This window comes from Ranitomeya imitator, chromosome 1 (genome assembly GCF_032444005.1).
Source record: "Ranitomeya imitator isolate aRanImi1 chromosome 1, aRanImi1.pri, whole genome shotgun sequence".
NCBI classification, from domain to species: Eukaryota; Metazoa; Chordata; class Amphibia; order Anura; family Dendrobatidae; genus Ranitomeya; species Ranitomeya imitator.
In genome coordinates, this window is record NC_091282.1 from 559100055 (window position 1) to 559120506 (window position 20452).

The 20452-nt window shown below is 43.2% G+C and overlaps 2 protein-coding genes across 3 annotated transcripts in view; both read right to left on the reverse strand.

Annotated features, from left to right (window-relative positions):
* Window positions 1–1689: 1689 nt before the first annotated feature.
* Window positions 1690–20452, reverse strand: part of NR2F6 (nuclear receptor subfamily 2 group F member 6) — a 125853-nt gene continuing 107090 nt past the window's right edge. For both annotated transcript variants that reach the window (XM_069767779.1, XM_069767778.1), the window contains exons 3-4: window positions 19174–19701; window positions 1690–5600 (exon numbers count right to left, since the gene is read on the reverse strand). In XM_069767779.1, coding sequence (XP_069623880.1) covers window positions 5326–5600; window positions 19174–19701 — 803 coding nt within the window. In that variant the 3' untranslated portion in view covers window positions 1690–5325. The remainder of the gene's footprint in view (window positions 5601–19173; window positions 19702–20452) is intronic.
* LOC138679184 (putative nuclease HARBI1) lies at window positions 17057–18750 on the reverse strand. The gene is made up of 2 exons (XM_069767780.1): window positions 18418–18750; window positions 17057–18291 (listed from the first exon to the last, which is right to left on the reverse strand). Exons 1-2 carry the CDS (start codon window positions 18747–18749, stop codon window positions 17778–17780), a joined length of 846 nt encoding a protein of 281 aa, XP_069623881.1. The 5' UTR covers window position 18750; the 3' UTR covers window positions 17057–17777.

Below are 20452 nucleotides of genomic sequence, written 5' to 3' on the forward strand. Positions count from 1 at the left end.
TGAGAGGCCCATATCTATAAATGGAAAAGTAAACAGCTCTTCAGAGCATCCAAATGTGGGATCACTTGTCTCTGGGCACTCGGCATGGTGGGAGGAAGGAGGATCAGGGTGAGGAATATGCGGTCCACACTCACAGCTAAGCAGACTTGACCATGTGGAAGACAGGGTGGTGGTGGCGGTGGCAGCAAAGTGACTGGAAGCATTATTCGCTATCCAACCAACAACCTTTTGACACTGCTCTGGGTTCAATATTGGTGTGCTGTTGCGGTCCCCTAGTAGTTGCGGATTCCTATTATGGAGCAGGTGTAAACCGCTGCAGAATCCGCACAAAGAGTTGACATGCTGCGGAATAAACAATGCAGCGTTTCCGCGCGTTTTTTTCTGCAGCATGTGCACTGCAGATTTTGTTTTCCATAGGTTTATATAGTACTGTAAACTCATGGAAAACTGCTGCGAATCCGCAGCGGCCAATCAGCTGCGAATCCACAGCAAAATCCACAACGTGTGCACATACCCTTAGTCTTCAGTCACCCACAGGGATGACAAACATCATTTTGGATCGGACAACTAGAGATGAAAGAATTTGATCGGGTCCCTGCTTATTCAGCAAGCTATAGCGCTTACCGAATATGCTGCAAAGGGAATCCAGCTTCCTGGATCGCTCGGGCTGATCAGCTGCATGTGTCGCAGCTGTTCGAGTCACAACACTTGCATGAAGAGCCTGTTTGTTGAGCTCTCCATGCATGTGTTGTGACTGTCACACAGCCGAGACACATGCAGCTATGGAGCCTAACAGCTGATCAGCAGGAGCGATCCAGGAAGCTGGATTCCCTCTGCAGCTTATTCGGTAAGTGCTATAGCTTGCTGAATAAGCAGGGACCCGATCAAATTTGCTCATCTCTACGGACAACCCCATAAAACAAAACAAACCATTTCTATCCTGACCTAACAGTGCAGTTTATATACTAACGTTTAGTGCAAAAAAGACAGTATACGGTCCCCTTCTGACATCTAGTGTATGTGAAATCTGCATTATTTCATATTTAAGTTTTTATGCGGTACACAACTGTCCAATCAGGAGCTCACCTACATAAGAGTTGAGCTGTGATCTTTGATGACATTTTATCTATAGGGAGCGTGGACCTGTCTCAATACAAGCCCACCCGATTCCTAAACAAGAGTGGAATGACTATCTGGTACAAACCACCAGACAGATGGTCCAGCAGTGCATTGAGCTCCCAACAGGAGATTGTCAGGAAAAAAATAAGCATCCTTTTGGTTTCAGAGAGATGAGATGCAGCCAGAGTAGAGAACACAGGAGTGTTTGGCAGGTTGAGTCAGTACTTTGCATACATGGCAAGAAGAAACAACTATACCTTGCAATTTGAAACAGAGTGCAGTCTTCGGTCAGATTATATGACCATTCTCAAACATAGGATTGCAGGAGCTCATCAGAATGTAGAAGTAAACAAAAGTGCAGTAACTGGTAGTATGACTGCTCTGGTGTCAAAGCGCCTCTAACCAGGGGGGTTATATCCCCACTCACTGCAAAGAACTGAAAGAACTTTAAACCCAGTATGGAAAATCTGGTCTAAATAAATTATCAAAGGAACAGTCTCTCTGCTACATCATGCCTTAAGAAAAGCATTGATGCTATGTGATTAATGTACAAAGAAGGCGGAAAAATACTTTTCACACTTTGTGTACTTTTTTATTATTAATTCTTTTCAATCTGACATTCCTTCTTTGGCAAAATTTCTTTCCACCCATTTTTGGCATTAGCAGAATGTTCATACATATATTTAAGAATAGGAACACACATTGAACATAGTCATTGAAAAAGCACAATAACCTTTTTGCTTATCATCTAAACTGCAATGAACAAAACATTTATTGATTTGTAATCTAGATCTTTGGTGACAAATGGCCAACTCAATTGTTCAGTAGAGGAATAATACCCAAGATGGAACAGTTTTCAAGGTATACAAGGCAAACAGTTTTACATGAATAATAATAATAATAATAATAATAATAAAAAAAAAAAAAAAGACACCCGTTTCAAAGCAATCAAAACAAGGAATAGTGGTCATTTTGGAGAGAGGATGAAAAGTACCATTACAAGCGTATGGCAGAAAAATATTAAAAGAAAAAAAGCCCCCAGTTATTCTTTAGGGTCAACTTACCATACTTATGGTTTTTGTAGCAGTATGTTTTTCTTATTAAATTTTTTTAGCATCTGTAACCATGGAAGTGATGTGACCACATTTTTACAATGTGAGGTTTCCGATAAAATACATACTACCCTTTCGGTCCTTTTAGTAATCATCAAGAAAACAATTGTAGAGCACTTTAAATGCGTGTTATTATTGAGCCACATTCGTAGAAGCAAAACTTACTCAACTACTGCCACATTATCAGTGTGCGGTAATGAACTAGGTACTCAATGGGCTCGATCTATCATTTTTTTAAAGTCGCTTTTGTTTTTAGATTTGCAGGTTTTGCAACAAATTGTTCAAAATGGTGCATGTAATTCATAAATTTTACACAAAGCCAAAAATTTCTTTTTTTCCTGTCTTTTAGAGTTTTTGCATCCTGTCAGCAGTAAGTGCATCACCTTACTCAAAATATAACAAAAAAAAAAATGTGACATAACCAGGGTACACAACATTTTTTCAGAGGGAGTTGGAGTAGAGTTGTGCCAAATTTAGCAAGGTGTTGGTTTAAAACATCTGGCAAAGCCGCATTGACTTAAAATCAGAAAAATAAACAAAAGAAATCGTTGGATGAATTTTTTGCAAATTAAAAAGTCACTAATATGCACAAATAAAATGGCAGAAACGTGATAATGAATCGGGCCCAATTTCTTGTATTTCAGACTAACCTTGTGCTTTCACGTTGTACACAGCTAGCCTGCATATGTAGTCTGAAAATGCATTTAATTATCATGGTGGCTCATGTAGGACTATACATTTCAAAGCTTTTGTGTATCTTTAAATAACCAAATGGTTAGCGTAGTTTACATCAATATTATGTGATATTTCTGCCAAACACTATGTCAATCCTTAATGCTAAGCCACGCCTGTTCACCAAATATTTATTTTGCGCACTTACATAGGACCTTTCATTTCCACAGCGCTTTACAGATATGATCATCACTGTCCCCATTGGGGCTCACAATCTAAATTCAGTATGTCTGACATATGTGTGGGAGGAAACCCACGCAAACACTGGGAGAACATACAAACTCCTTGGTGGCATTTAAACCCAGGAGCCAACTGCTATAAAGCAACAGTGCCACCCACTGAGCCACCATGTCGCCCTAACATCTAAACCAGTTATGCCTCAAACTGGTGCATTTATCTTAGTAAATCTGCCTCAAAATGGTTTGGAAGCGGTCTAGAAAGCATTTTAAAGGGAACCTGTCACCCCCAAAATCGAGGGTGAGGTAACCCCACCGTCATCAGGGGCTTATCTACAGCATTCTGTAATGCTGTAGATAAGCCCCCGATGTATCCTAAAAGATGAGAAAAAGAGGTTAGATTATACTCACCCAGGGGCGTTCCCAGTTCTGTTCTGGTCCAATAGGTGTCGCGGTCCTGTCCGGGGCCTCCTATATTCTTACGATGATGTTCTCTTCTTGTCTTCACGCTGTGGCTCCGGTGCAGGCTTACTTTCTCTTCCCTGTTGAGGGCAGAGCAAAGTACTGCAGTGCGTAGGCGCCGGGCCTCTTTGACCTTTCCCGGCGCCTGCGCACTGCAGTACTTTGCGCTGCCCTCAACAGGGCAGACAAAGTACGCCTGCGTCGGAGCGTGAAGACCAGAAGAGGTCGCCCACCGGATCGGACCGCCCGCCCAGGTGAGTATGATCTAACCTCTTTTTCTCATCTTTTAGGATGGGCTTAGCTCATCTTGGATTTTGGGGGTGACAGGTTCCCTTTAAGTGTTTAGCGCACTTAAAACAGGACAGCTCAGGGAGCACAAGAGAGAAATGGGTTATTACAGATTAACTAAAAGATTTGCACTATCCAAGTCCGTTGTCTACTTTCGCACTCCGTGGGCAGCCAGACCAGGGCTGTGCCAATTTCCTTGGCACCTCTTGTGAATCTCTAGGATAAGTTATACAGTCAAGAATAAAAGTACATGAACACAATACCAAAATGATACTCCCCTTATCTCTGGTTTACCAAACTGCAGTATTCCAATGTAAGAAAGATTTCGCATGCAGCAAATTTTTTTGTAGAAATTTCTGCAACTATCTTATCCATCTAAATGAAACCTGCAGAAAACCCAATGTTTTTAAGCATTGTTGCCCTTTTTGTTAAGGGATTAGAGAGTGGTCCTGAGGAAGGACCTCCATGATCAATTATGGTTATCATACAGCTTCATAAGAAGGGAAACCCCATTGATTAATGTGGTGATTAAGAAATGCATGTATCAGATATTAACAGAACCAAAAAACTGTACATATCAAATTTTACCCAACCATTCTCCATTTCTTCTAAACACAAAATAACATTTAAAACCTATTACAGAAATGGTACTTCCTGCTAGACTATGCTCTTAGTCAATCCAGAACCCGAAAACAAATCGTATAAAGAACAGATGGATTAGGAAAACAAGAGGGGTTTTTCATACTTTTCAGAAAATGAAAAGAAAAATCAATCTTATACAACATACAATGTACTATTATAAAGGTGTAATTAACTCATTGTAAAAGTATCAATTTACCTGCAGTTTTTATTTGCACTGCTGATTGGTTAGTGACGTACTATGACAGGATAGGGAAGTAAAGAATATTATGAAAGGATATAAAAATATTTCATTGTTGCTGCAACAATGTATACAGTCAAGGGAAAATTATACATATCTTCAACAACATTTTGTCAGCATTAGAGAGTCCTGCCCTTAAAATGACAGGGTCCTTAGTATTCTCTGTTGCATTCCAATGAGCGGCCTTTGACAAACGCTTAAAACTGGCAGGTTTTATTGGATACTTGGTGTCAACTTCTTCTTGGACATTAAATGTAGACATTCAGGAGGTAGAGAAGATGTAGACTGAGCTATACATAACATCAAGCAAAACTCAAAGGTTAGCTGTGAGTATGTACTAGAGTGCCATGTACAATTTCTAGAGGCATATTTAGTGTTTTTATAGAAAACAACCAGCCTAGACATAAGAAATATCCCTGGGGAAAAGTGTAAAACCATTTCTCCATTATTTGTGGAAGTGCCTTGGTAAGCTGCAGATAAGGCTCACAGAGCAAGGTGTATGCTGTCCCAATGTAGTGTAAAGGATTCAACTTAACCCTCCATTGGCCAGCTGCTGCTACTGCCCAGGTGTGTAGGGCCAATTGAAACTACTTCCAGAAAGAAGCATGTCCCGAATAAGTGTCTCGATGGGAGTTTTGCCAACCAGCCTCATGAAAAACAGCTGGGAAATGAGGGATGCAGGCACAGCTCTGAGGGCAGGCAAGCGAAGAAGCAGCCTTCCAAAACGTTGAGGTTGAGATGGGTACTGTGCACGGACATACTCAGTGAGTGCCACCTGGGCTTTTTCTTGTAAGCTCTCCACATGAGCTGTATCAGTTAGACCACAAGCATCTGAAGAAAATGGAAGAAAAAAAGAAAAAAAAAAAAGGTTAAGACAAATTTGAACAAAAGGCAAAAAGATTACCAACAAAAATAAATTAAGTTAGCAGAAATAAGAAGGCGTGGTAAGGCAATGCATAAGGCCACGATCACATTTGCGCCTTTGGGCACAGTGTCGTCGACGCATATAGACGCATGCGTCATGCGCCCCTATCTTTAACATTGTGGGCTCATTGACATGCGTTGTTATGCGTTTTCATGCGTTTTACAACGCTTGCATCGTTTGGGCGCACCTGGCAGGGCGCGGCCGACGCTACATGTTGCAGTTTTCCGGCGTCATCATTTTTTCAAAAAACGCATGCATCGCACTTGCGTCATCAATGCGCCAAAAAACCCATTCAAGTCAATTGAAAACGCAGAGGGCGCAAGTGCTTGCGTCGCAGTGCGTTGTGCGACGCATGCGTCCTTTAATCAAAAAATCAAGAGAAGTGTCTAGATGGTGTCTAGACACTGACAAAACCTATATATATATATTTAAAAAAAGGGTTTTGCATTGTTTTTCAATTGCCTGCAGGATAGGACACAAGACAAGCTCTCTGATCTGCTTTCAAAAGTAAGTAAGTATATAATTTCTCTGTGCATTTTTCTTTTTTGTGTGTGTTTTATTTTTTCATTTTTTTAATGCAATTTGTGCAGGTTTAATTTAATGTTTGTTCTGTACTTTAATCCGGCTATGCCACTGTGGTTGTTTAATGTAAATTGGTGTTTTTTTTTATCTGGTTGTGATGTATTTCTGGAGTTATATGATGCCGTTTTCTTGTCTCCGGCCTTGTTGTTTTATTGTGGTGGTTTATCCTGGATTGACTTTTCTTTTCCCTTTTTTTGGGAAGGTGTTTTTTTTTTTTTTTAAAGAATTTATAGTGGTTTACTTAATTTATTTTGGGTTGTTCTGTAATTTCATGCGGTTGTTCCACTGTGTTTTTTTTTTATAGTATTTTTTTTATAATTCTGGTTCTGGGGTTATATAGTTTCTGGGGTTTTAATTCTGGTTTCTATTTCTGGGGTTATATGTAACCGTATGGCGTTTTCTTGGCTCATGTCTTGTTGTTTTTTATTGTAAAGTATGGCGGTTTATACTGTATTGCCTTTTCTTTGCCCTTTTTTTTCTGTGTGCCTTTTTAAATTTTTTATCTTTCAATTTATGGTGTTTTATTTAAAGGGAACCTGTCACCCCGAAATTCGCGGGTGAGGTAAGCCCACCGGCATCAGGGGCTTATCTACAGCATTACAGAATGCTGTAGATAAGCCCCCGATGTTACCTGAAAGAGGAGAAAAAGACGTTATATTATACTCACCCAGGGGCGGTCCCGCTGTTGGTCAGGTCAAACGGGCGTCTCCGGTCCGCTGCGGCGCCTCCCATCTTCATTACAAGACGTCCTCTTCTGATCTTTAGCCACGGCTCCGGCGCAGGCGTACTTTGCTCTGCCCTGTTGAGGGCAGACAAAGTACTGCAGTGCGCAGGCGCCGGGCCTCTGACCTTTCTGGCGCCTGCGCACTGCAGTACTATCCTCTGCCCTCAACAGGGCAGAGCAAAGTACGCCTGCGCCGGAGCCGTGGCTGAAGATCAGAAGAGGACGTCTTGTAATGAAGATGGGAGGCACTGCAGCGGACCAGAGACGCCCATTTGACCTGACCAGCAGCGGGACCGCCCCTGGGTGAGTATAATATAACGTCTTTTTCTCCTTTTTCAGGTAATATCGGGGGCTTATCTACAGCATTACAGAATGCTGCAGATAAGCCCCTGATGCCGGTGGGCTTACCTCACCCGCGAATTTCGGGGTGACAGGTTCCCTTTAATTTTTATTGGGTTGTTCTGTAATTTAATGCGGCTGTGCCATTGTTTTTTTTTTTTTTATAGAAATGTTTTTATTTTTTATCTGGTTCTGATGTATTTCTGGCATTATATGTAACCGTATGGCGTTTTCTTGTCTCCGGCCTTGTTGTTTTTGATTGTAAAGTATGGCGGTTTATAATGGATTGCCTTTTCTTTGCCTTTTTTTTTTTTAATACAATTTATGGTGGTTTATTTACCGTATATACTCGAGTATAAGCCGAGATTTTCAGCCCAAATTTTTGGGCTGAAAGTGCTCCTCTTGGCTTATGCTCGAGTCACGGTGGGCAGCAGGGTCGGCGGGTGAGGGGGAGAGGGCACTGAGGCATACTCACCTAGTCCCGGCGGTCCTGACGCTCCCCCTGCCCGTGACACGGTATTCGGGTGCTGCAGCTCTTCCCCTCTTCAGCGGTCACGTGGCACCGCTGATTAGAGAAATGAATATTCGGCTCCACCTCCCATAGGGGTGGAGCCACATATTCATTTCTCTAATCAGCGGTGCCGGTGACCGCTGATAGAGGAAGAGGCTGCGGCACCGAAGACCAGTTGTCCGGGAGAATGAGCGGGACGCCGGGAGCAGGTAAGTATTTTATATTCACCTGTCCGCGTTCCACATGCCGGGCGCCGCTCTGTCTTCGCGTCCTCTTGCACTGACTGTTCAGGTCAGAGGGCGCGATGACGCATATAGTGTGCGCGCTGCCCTCTGCCTGATCAGTCAGTGCGGAGAGACGCCGGGACCGGACGCAGAGGAGCTGCAAGCAAGAGAGGTGAGTATGGCATTTTTTTTTTATTGCAGCAGCACAGCTTTCTACGGCACAGCTATGGGACAATAATGAACGGTGCAGAGCACTATATGGCACAGCTATGGGGCAATAATGAACGGCGCAGAGCACTATATGGCAGAGCTATGGGACAATAATGAACGGTGCAGAGCACTATATGGCACAGCTATGGGACAATAATGAACGGTGCAGAGCACTATATGGCAGCTGTGGAGCAATAATGAATGGCGCAGTGCACTATATGGCACAGCTATGGGACAATAATGAACGGCGCAGAGCATTATATGGCAGCTATGGGCAATAATGAATGGCGCAGAGCACTATATGGCACAGCTATGGGGCAATAATGAACGGCGCAGAGCACTATATAGCACAGCTATGGGGCAATAATGAACTGTGCAGAGCACTATATGGCACAGCTATGGGGCAATAATGAACGGTGCAGAGCACTATATGGCACAGCTATGGGGCAATAATGAACGGTGCAGAGCACTATATGGCACATCTATGGGGCAATACTGAACGGTGCAGAGCACTATATGGCACAGCTATGGGGCAATAATGAACGGTGCAGAGCACTATATGGCACAGCTATGGGGCAATAATGAACTGTGCAGAGCACTATATGGCACATCTATGGGGCAATACTGAACGGTGCAGAGCACTATATGGCACAGCTATGGGGCAATAATGAACGGTGCAGAGCACTATATGGCACAGCTATGGGGCAATAATGAACGGTGCAGAGCACTATATGGCACAGCTATGGGGCCATAATGAACGGTATGGAGCATCTATTTTTATTTTTGACATTTACCGGTAGCTGGTGCATTTTCCGCCCTAGGCTTATACTCGAGTCAATAAGTTTTCCCAGTTTTTTGTGGCAAAATTAGGGGGGGTCGGCTTATACTCGGGTCGGCTTATGCTCGAGTATATACGGTATTTGTTATTGGGTTGTTCTGTAATTTCATGCGGCTGTGCCATTGTGTTTTTTTTTTTATAGAAATGTTTTTGTTTTTTTAATCTGTTTCTGATGTATTTCTGAGGTTATATGTAACCGTATGGCGTTTTTTTTGGCTTCGGTCTTGTGGTTTTTAATTGTAAAGTATGACGGTTTATACTGGATTGTCTTTTCTTGGCCTTTTTTTTTTAAATTATTTATTTCTTAAAAAAAGGTATATGTGTCTTTTTTTGATTTGTACATAGGGGGTTGTTTATTATAAATCATAAGCTGATAAACAGCATAGGGTCAGGAAAATCAATATATTTAAACAAGTAACCCTTAATTCTCTATGATCGGTCAGATAAAATCTTACATTTTATTAAATACAACTATAAAACCATGAGGCAACTACAAACAGATGTACATAACACACAACCGTGCACTCTACAATATACCCTACTGATAAAGCCTATTGCCAGCACCTGCCTAACAGCGGAAGTTGGCACCCTACACACAAAAAACGAGAGGCTCACCGTCGGCTGACCCTGTAACTCCTACAATGAACCCTATATAGGTGTCACTTGTATACTCAACCAGAACCAGAGTGGATAGACAGGGCCAAGCGGGCAGTATAATATATACACTTTAGATGCTGATATGGCATGTGGCAGCGTGAAGTACACGGACAAGGACAACTAAGTGTGAACAAAACAGTGCTCGTGTTTAAAAGCTAAACCTCACTACCTCTGTCACCTATTGATGAATAACCTGCCTATCAGTGGAGGTTGGTACCCTACTTTTCAGCGGATATGGCACCCCCACTCAACGGCGGCTGACCCTAGGATTCCCTGCTGATAGATAGAAACTCCTTGGATATTTTATGGTCAGCAGCCATGCCACACATATAGGCAGGACAAACACTTTTAAAAAAAACCACCAGCTTTGATCATCAGCTGCAGACAAAGTTAATACCCATAGATCATGGTGACAGGGGGTGAGAAGTGATACTTATCAAAGAAAGATGTTTTATACGCCTCAACGTGTTTCACCCCAGCGGATCATCAGGAGGCCATGATATGTAGATGCTGCATGGAATAGAGACTGCTCTTCTTATATACATATTTGAGAATGGTTTGGGGCGGCGTCATTCTTAACGCCACTAGAGCTAGGACGGGAGCTGCCATGATGTAGGAGCCTCGCAAACTATGCCCAAAGTAAATGAATGTCATGGTGGTAATGTCAATGAAATATCCTTTAGTGTCATTGAGGTACACACACAGAACTCGAGGGGTGGTAATTTTGATAGACTCCTGCTACAGAAGGAGTGTGCGTGGATTTATAGTGTGGATTGTGTAACACCACAAGGTCTAAATGAAAATATTTCCTATGCATGTTTCCTATAGCTCCATCTATACATATCCTAGGTCTTCTCCACTTCTCCTTATTCGATGGTTTTAGTCTTCGAGACAGGCTCCGTATTTTTGTTATTAGTGGTGCCACAAAAGGAGATTTGTTGTTAACTATGCCATTTATTATATCCCCAATTTATTGATCTATGGGTATTAACTTTGTCTGCAGCTGATGATCAAAGCTGGTGGTTTTTCTTAAAAGTGTTTGTCCTGCCTATATGTGTGGCATGGCTGCTGACCATAAAATATCCAAGGACTTTCTTTCTATCAGCAGGGAATCCTAGGGTCAGCCGCCGTTGAGTGGGGGCGCCATGAAAAGTAGGGTGCCAACCTCCACTGATAGGCAGGTTATTCATCAATAGGTGACAGAGGTAGTGAGGTTTAGCTTTTAAACACGAGCACTGTTTTGTTCACACTTAGTTGTCCTTGTCCGTGTACTTCACCCTGCCATATTCCAGCCAACATAGTTACACATATCAGCATCTAAAGTGTATATATTATACTGCCCGCTTGGCCCTGTCTATCCACTCTGGCTCTGGTTGAGTATACAAGTGACACCTATATAGGGTTCATTGTAGGAGTTACAGGGTAAGCCGACGGTGAGGGGGGGCGCCAATCTCGTTTTTTGTGTGTAGGGTGCCAACCTCCGCTGTTAGGCAGGTGCTGGCAATAGGCTTTATCAGTAGGGTATATTGTAGAGTGCACGGTTGTGTGTTGTTTATGTACATCTGTTTGTAGTTGTCTCATGGTTTTATAGTTGTATTTAATAAAATGTAAGATTTTATCTGACCGATCATAGAGAATTAAGGGTTACTTGTTTAAATAGGCTGTTGTTCATTAATTGTTTTTTTTATCTTTTCTGGGACTGTTATTCTGCTTTTGCTATACTCTGGCATTGTGTCGTCTCTGCCATTGATTTTTATTTCAATGTATGGCGGTGTGGTTTGATCAGCGCTTGTTGAGTTGGCATTGTCCGTTGTGGTCGCAATGTTATGTATGGGTAGCACGGTGGCGCAGTGGATAGCACAGCAGCTTTGCAGCACTGGAGTCCTGGGTTCAAGCCCCACCAAGGACAACATCTGCAAAGAGTTTGTATGTTCTCTCCGTGTTTGCGTGGGTTTCCTCCGGGTACTCCAGTTTCCTCCCACATTCCAAAGACATACTCATAGGGAATTTAGTTGTGAGCCCCAACGGGGACAGCAATGATAATGTGTGCAACCTGTAAAGCGCTGCGGAATATGTTAGCGCTATATAAAAATAAAGATTATTATTATGTATGGCATTTTTGCTATTTTCTTCTATGTGGCTGTGTTTTGTGCATTGTGTTAATGTTATAATTTTTTCAACGTTTCCTGGCAGAATTATCTTGGTAAACCATGGCCACAGACTCAAGCCACACGCCGCAGGGGAGTACAGTGAGTACATTATCTACTGTTGCTTACAATTCGGTGTCATTTGTACACGTGTCACTAATTTTTTTTTTTTTTTTTAAATTTAACAGGCTTCTTCAAGTGAGGAGGAAGCAACCGAGCAGGAGCAGTGACCTCGGGGCCAAGCTGTGGTGGCAAGACGGCGAGTAAGTATTTTTTTCAAACAAAATTAGGAATGTTTTTTATTTTTATTTCAGTATTTTTTTCAGGGGGTGGTGGTGGTTGGCAATTTTTATTTAGCTTGCAAACATTAATGTTTTTCTATTATTCTAGGTTTCACAACGGGACCAAAAGGAGGGGATCAACATTGATCTCCTCGTCACCTGTATCCAGAAGCGAGGCCCGTTGTGGGACAGCCGTGACCCCCGGCACGCGGACCAGGTGGTGTTGAGGCGGATGTGGAATGAGGTGGCCAAATCGCTGTGGGATGGCTTTGACCACGCTTCATCTACGGACAAAGCAAACTTTGGTAAGTATTGCCGAAACGTTGCTCTGATCCATCAGGCCAGGATAACAAAACCGTGTGTGATGTGATCAACTCCTGCAAGTTTGTTGCATCGCACACGGTTGTGTTATCATTGGAAAATGTACAATCTCTCACCTTTTTTTGTTTGCTTTCACAGTCAAAAAATTGAAGACAAGATGGTCCATGAAGGACCGTTTCATTCGGGGCCTGCGGAAGGAGGAGGAACAGGCTTGAAGTGGTGCTGCTGCGGCAAGGTCAACAACCTATAAGTACACTAGGCTGCTCCAGTTCCTGAGACCGATCCTTGGCCGCCGAGCGTAAGTATTTAATTATTGGTGTACCTATTTCAACGCATCGGGTATTGTACAATATGCATGTCCACGGAGTATATTGGCCAGCCAGGTAGTATATTGCCCAGCCACGTAGTATATTGCTAAGCCACATAGTATATTGCCCAGTGACGTAGTATACAGCACAGAGTCACGTTGTATATTGCCAAGCCACACATTATATTTTTTCCAGTGACGTAGTATACAGCACAGAGCCACATAGTATATTGCCCAGCCACGTACAATATTTCCTAGTGGCGTAGTATATTGCCTATCCAGGTTTGTCACAGTTTAAAAAAAAAAAAAAAAACCTTTCCGCAGGAGAGCTTGTAGTCCATGGCAGGTTCCGTTCCCAGGGTTGGTCTGATCACAGGACCTGTGATGACGTCTCGGTCACATGAAAAGATGGCGGCCGTCGCAAACGCCTAAGGAGGGCAAGTGTAGCAGGGTATTTTTGGTAATCAAATTTGTTACATTACATTTTTTACTATTGATGCGGCATAGGCAGCGTCAATAGTAAAAAAAACTGGTGACACCAAGGTTTAGCGGCGGCAGCAGATTGCGTTACCCGCAGGCATAACGCGGTGCGTTACCGCCGGCCTTAACCCTGTGTTTAGCGATGACAGAGGGGAGTATGCGGGCGACAGGCATTGACTGCGGGGAGTAAGGAGCGGCCATTTTATTCTGGACTGTGCCCGTCGCTGATTGGTCGCGTCAGCCATGACAGGCAGCTGGCGAGAACAATCAGCGAATGAATAACCGTGAGTGAAGGACGGACAGACTGACAGACGGAAGTGACCCTTACAATTATACAGTGGGGCAAAAAAGTATTTAGTCAGTCAGCAATAGTGCAAGTTCCACCACTTAAAAAGATGAGAGGCGTCTGTAATTTACATCATAGGTAGACCTCAACTATGGGAGACAAACTGAGAAAAAAAAATCCAGAAAATCACATTGTCTGTTTTTTTATCATTTTATTTGCATATTATGGTGGAAAATAAGTATTTGGTCAGAAACAAAATTTCATCTCAATACTTTGTAATATACCCTTTGTTGGCAATGACAGAGGTCAAACGTTTTCTGTAAGTCTTCACAAGGTTGCCACACACTGTTGTTGGTATGTTGGCCCATTCCTCCATGCAGATCTCCTCTAGAGCAGTGATGTTTTTGGCTTTTCGCTTGGCAACACGGACTTTCAACTCCCTCCAAAGGTTTTCTATAGGGTTGAGATCTGGAGACTGGCTAGGCCACTCCAGGACCTTGAAATGCTTCTTACGAAGCCACTCCTTCGTTGCCCTGGCGGTGTGCTTTGGATCATTGTCATCTTGAAAGACCCAGCCACGTTTCATCTTCAATGCCCTTGCTGATGGAAGGAGGTTTGCACTCAAAATCTCACGATACATGGCCCCATTCATTCTTTCATGTACCCGGATCAGTCGTCCTGGCCCCTTTGCAGAGAAACAGCCCCAAAGCATGATGTTTCCACCACCATGCTTTACAGTAGATATGGTGTTTGATGGATGCAACTCAGTATTCTTTTTCCTCCAAACACGACAAGTTGTGTTTCTACCAAACCGTTCCAGTTTGGTTTCATCAGACCATAGGACATTCTCCCATAACTCCTCTGGATCATCCAAATGCTCTCTAGCAAACTTCAGACGGGCCCGGACATGTACTGGCTTAAGCAGTGGGACACGTCTGGCACTGCAGGATCTGAGTCCATGGTGGCGTAGTGTGTTACTTATGGTAGGCCTTGTTACATTGGTCCCAGCTCTCTGCAGTTCCTTCACTAGGTCCCCCCGCGTGGTTCTGGGATTTTTGCTCACCGTTCTTGTGATCATTCTGACCCCACGGGGTGGGATTTTGCGTGGAGCCCCAGATCGAGGGAGATTATCAGTGGTCTTGTATGTCTTCCATTTTCTAATTATTGCTCCCACTGTTGATTTCTTCACTCCAAGCTGGTTGGCTATTGCAGATTCAGTCTTCGCAGCCTGGTGCAGGGCTACAATTTTGTTTCTGGTGTCCTTTGACAGCTCTTTGGTCTTCACCATAGTGGAGTTTGGAGTCAGACTGTTTGAGGGTGTGCACAGGTGTCTTTTTATACTGATAACAAGTTTAAACAGGTGCCATTACTACAGGTAATGAGTGGAGGAAAGAGGAGACTCTTAAAGAAGAAGTTACAGGTCTGTGAGAGCCAGAAATCTTGATTGTTTGTTTCTGACCAAATACTTATTTTCCACCATAATATGCAAATAAAATGTTAAAAAAAACAGACAATGTGATTTTCTGGATTTTTTTTTCTCAGTTTGTCTCCCATAGTTGAGGTCTACCTATGATGTAAATTACAGACGCCTCTCATCTTTTTAAGTGGTGGAACTTGCACTATTGCTGACTGACTAAATACTTTTTTGCCCCACTGTATATTAAATTTGATAGTGTTGTGTGATGTAATTTTAACTTTATATTACACAGGAGGTGGCGAATGTGAAATGTTAATTTTTGTATACTAATGTTTTCCTTATCTTTCACAGAACACACAGCAGCACCCTCGAACCTGTTCGGCCATCTGGAGCCATCGGACCCGTCACAGCCATCCCACAGCGAGAGCAGGCATGCACCACATTCTGGAGAACCGGCAGCCGGTCCATCTGGTGTTCCCCTGGCCGAGGCCACCAGCGTCACCGGGCCTCGGACAGGCTGCTAATGGCCGAATATTTTCATTTGGGCACGGTTTTCCAAAATTGTTTCAAGGTGCTGGGAGATAGGATGGACACTGCTATGTCCAATATCGACCAGCGCCTTGAATCAATGGAATTCGAACTCATGAGGCCGGCAAAACATTTTTTAGTGCCATTGCTAAGGGCATGGTGGAACACCTTACGCCGGAACTCCAGATTTCGGTGATGCAGGCCTGCAACAACGCCTATGTGAGTGCTCTGCAGCAGGCTAGGATCATGCAGTCAGCGACTACAATGCCAGTAGTACCAACGCTGGCAAGCATGACTCATACTCCTGCTGCACAGCAACTCTACAGAGGTCCGGGTGCTGAGGGACGCCGCCACCGACACCATCACACCCAGCCGACGAGTCCTGCTCCTGCCAGGCCCTCAAGCTCAAGAAAACGGCAATCAGAGGAACACCCAGAGGGACAGAGGAAAAAAACAAAAAACACGGACAGCTGCAGCGGCTCTGGCTGCTCCATTACTCACACCTAGCTCTCGGCCGGGGTCAAGCCGGAGCAGGAGTAGCCAGAGCCAGTCAACAAGCACATGTAGACTGGTGTTGCCTCCTCCCTCCCCTACAGAGGTGGCAATATCCTCACCCTCGCACACAGGGTGGTCTGAAATACCGTCCAGCATTCTGGACTACGGTTCCTCCTCCTCCTCTACCCACTCCCAAACCGGGAGTTATCAGTCACCCTTGCCAACGTCCATACCCCTTAATAATCTTTCCCCCCCCCCTTTTTTTTTTTGTATCCCAAAATAAAAATGTTATGTTGAAAACTCTATTTATTTGTATTGTTCAAAATTAGTTTCCGGCAACTCACACCGTGCGCCGTGTACACAAATCTTGTTTTTTACACCTCATATCTGCAATGTCAGAGACTATTTTATCAATTGTTTAATCAGCATTTTTTTGTGTCTCTCATTGTACTATGAGGTGTTACAAACACAAAGAGGGTTATAAAATCTTATCGTTTTTAAACATACAATAAAGGTCATGGGTCAGGTGAGGTGGTAGTAATGGTCACGTGGCCAAGTGTCGCCACTATTTGGCTCAGGATGTATTTCAGCATCCTTAGTTCAATAGTTTTTACTCACTACAGTTGAGCGAACATGATCGGCTCCCTCCTTGGCAAGCTATAACACTTGCCGACTACTCGCATATGGAACCCAGCTTCCTGGAGTGCGGATGATGATCTGCATTTTTTTGCCACCGCAGCCGCATGTTCCGAGGCTGGGTGACAGGCACAACACATGCACAACCCAAGCCTATTTGTTGGCCTCGCCATGCATGTGTAGTGCCTGTCACACAGCCCCAACACATGCAGCTGCTGAAAACTGCTGATCAGCCAGCTCGCTCCATGAAGCCGGGTTCCATATGCAACTAGTCGGCAAGCTTTATAACTTGCCAAGGAGGGAGCCGAGCATGTTTGCTCAACTATAGAACACACTTGTGAACATAAGTGGGGTGGTTTGGCAGAGTGTATTTGGGAGCTTGTGATCACCTCAGTACATTTTTTGTGGTACACACTTAGACCAGTTGGTAGGAAAATGGACATTGGAATAGTGTAAACATTTTTTTATTGACAACATTTGAAAAAAAAAAGGGGAGCAGGTTTTGAAAAGTAAAGGCACAATAAAGTAAGTTTATTCAAAACACAAAACAGTAGAAAATCTAGGTACATTACAAATTTGAAAGAACATTACATTAGGCACCTTTAAACTGGTTACATTGAATGGACATAATAGTGTTAAAATCTTTTATTGTCATTATATTCTTTTATTTTAAGCACAAATTTATTTTTAGTTAAAAGCACGATAAAGTATAGCTGTAAAACATAAACACTACACCATTTTATCTTGCCATGACACACGCCCAACATCAGAAACAAAATAGGAAGCAAATCGATCCCTCATCTGCCCAATTTCAACACTTGTCCTGAGAGGATGATGTTGGTAATGGGGCAATGGGTTTGGTATGGGTTCATCTAGTTCCACGTTCAGTCTCTCTTTGGCAATAATATAATTGTGGAGGACCACACAAGCCTTCACCACCTCATCCACTGTTTCAATTTTCAGATTAATGGCGGATCCTAAAATACGCCATTTGGAGACCAGGATCCCAAAGGCGCACTCCACAGTTCTTCTGACCCTGGACAGTCTATAATTAAAGACACTTTTGGTGTGGTCCAAGCCCCGACTGGAGTAGGGTTTCACTAGGTTGGCACACATTTGAAATGCCTCATCCCCAACCACAACAAATGGTATTGCCGGGCCTTCGGTGTTGGGAAGAGGTCGTGGCTGGTGGAAACTAAAATTGTTCCCATATAACCTTTGGCCCATATCAGACTCTTTAAATGTCCGCGAGTCATTTGTACGGCCAAATGCTCCAATGTCCACGGCGAGAAACCTGCAGTCTGCACCTGCAATTGCATGAGCACGGTGGAAAAGTATTTTTTATAATTAAAGAACTGAGATCCAGTTCTTACAGGCTTTGTAATCCTAATGTGCTTCCCGTCCACAGCTCCAATGCAGTTCGGGAAAGAACACAGTTGTTCAAATTTTGGGGCGTTGGCCTCCCATAATTCAGTTGTAGGGAGGGGTAAAAATTCATCCCGGAGATTGTCCCACAAAGCGCGGCATGTGTCGGCAACAATTCCGGAAAGTGTGGAGACTCCAATCCTAAATTGAAAATGCAGGGATCTTAAGGTCTCTCCGGTAGCCAGGAAACTGCCAAGAAGAAAAATTAAAGAATTAAATTAAGTACATTGAAAAAAAAAAAAAAAAAAAAAGAATTTACCCGCCAAAAAAAATTGCAGAACTTATGACAGGCGTTCACATTGCAAAATAACGTACCGTAGAGTCACCAGCAGCTGTTCCTCTGCAGAAATTGATCTCCGTAGCTGTGTGTCCTGCCTGGTAATGGCTCCTTCCACAAGACGCAGCAGATAGCGGAAGTTGTCTTGAGACATCCTGGTAAATTCAAAATATTTTTCCAGATTGTCATTTAGCTCGCCAAACAAACAATTGTAGGCTTCACGGCTCTCCCGGACTTCAACTATAGGGTGTAGCCAAAAGCGCCGATGACTCCTCCTCCGTTTTTCTCTTTTCCTTTGTTCGTAATAGGCAATAGCATAAGCATTAGCCAAGGCAAAATCCAACTCCATATTCATGTAGATACTCTCCATGGGACACTCCATCATGATGCTGGAAACACAAGCACAATGGGAGGAATTCATCTATGCCAGGGTATATATACACAAATTCCATTACACCCACCCTCTTCTATCCATTGGTGGTCTTTATCTAGTGTCTAGACACTAATTGGGGCTTTTTTTTCCTGCAATTGTGTAAAGAATGACATCAATCTAGGCCAACTCATGTGTCCTAAAACGCAGCGTTTTTTTGCAAAAAACGCAGGTTTTTTTTAAAAAAAGAAACGCAGCGTTTTCCGACGCATGCGTTGAACGCATGCGTCAAAAAATTCTGCATTTTGTATGCGCTTTGAATGCGTTGTGTTGCATCGACGACGCTGCGCCCAAATGCGCAAATGTGAACGTAGCCTTACATAACTTATTTTAGACATGTGAATTCTAATAAGAACTGGCTTACCAGAAGTGAAGAGTGCAATGGCTTTTAGACAAGCATACTCTGCAGAGTCCACTTGGAGACGGTTTAGCTTTTCTACCTGGTCCTGAAAAACACGTATCTGGTCCATAAAAGAGACCACCCTGTCAGCAGACATAGGGGAAGCATGAAATCCAGCAGCAGCCAACAGAGGTGCCATGTGTAGTGGAAGGGCTGACTGCGCTGCATTTAGCACAAAAAGTTCACTCCAACTTAATCGCAGCAGAGAAACTTGGTCTGCCATGGCAAGCTCTGGAAAGTAGGGGATATTCCGGGACCACTCCACTGTGCTAAAAAGAAGCCTGGCAGCCAACTCACAGATGTTGTCAATGCCCATAACACTGCCCTGTTGAGCATACTGTGATCCGTAACGTGATGCTGGGTATGGCTCTGCTCGAAGAAGCTGAGAGATGAGTTCAGAAACTGGCTGTCCATTAAAATATTCGGCAGCACCAGGTGCTGTAGTGGGGCTCGCACTGGAGTGAGCAGGAGGGATCCGACCCCGCTGAACAGCTAGAAACAAAAAAATAAAGAAAGATATATATTTGAGAAATTCAATGAAATTAGTAAATTTATCTTACTTAGTAATGCAGTTTCATTATAAAGTCAAATTTCTGTGTGGGTCAGGCTCTACTTTGATAATAGATATGAGAGTTGAACAAAAAGAGTTGCAGACCCAAGTGGTCCAACTGTCCAACCAGATCACTACAGGGGAGTATACTAACAGTACTACCAAACAGAAAACCTACCCCTAAAAACATTAATCTTTATTAATAAAGTCCTCGCCCCTCTGTATCAGTCTGTCATTGTTAGTTTGTTTACTGTAAGTGATATCTGTAATTTGTATGTAACCCCTTTTCATGTACAGCACCATGGAATTAATGGTGCTATATAAACACATAATAATAATAATAATAATAATCACAGGTAATTCCAACAGTAAAGAAAAATCTAGATAAAAAAAACCAGATTCTGGCAGATAGGACAATGGTTCCTGTCTGAAGCTCGACAGCCTGTTAAGGACGATTGGAGTCATTTCTAAGTCCCCTGATGAAACCCCAGGGAAGGATGTGCGGGGGAGAAATGCGTCGGGACAGTGAGCTGATGTATTGGCACAGCCACTTAAAAGGGACTGGCTGAGAAGCTATAAGCTAAGTGAAAAATTCTATGAGCTATGATTTCGTATTAGATCTGCACATTCAGCAAACGAGGTATCTGTTATGCATGAACAAGGGAATATCCCTCTGGCATAATAACTATGTAG

Excerpts from the sequence above, each read along its gene's own strand:
- LOC138679184 (XM_069767780.1), bottom strand. The coding sequence starts at position 18,749 with ATGGAGAGTATCTACATGAATATGGAGTTGGATTTTGCCTTGGCTAAT. Across the intron at positions 18,292-18,417 it reads CAGCTGCTGGTGACTCTACG|TTTCCTGGCTACCGGAGAGA; the intron begins GTACGTTATTTT and ends TCTTCTTGGCAG.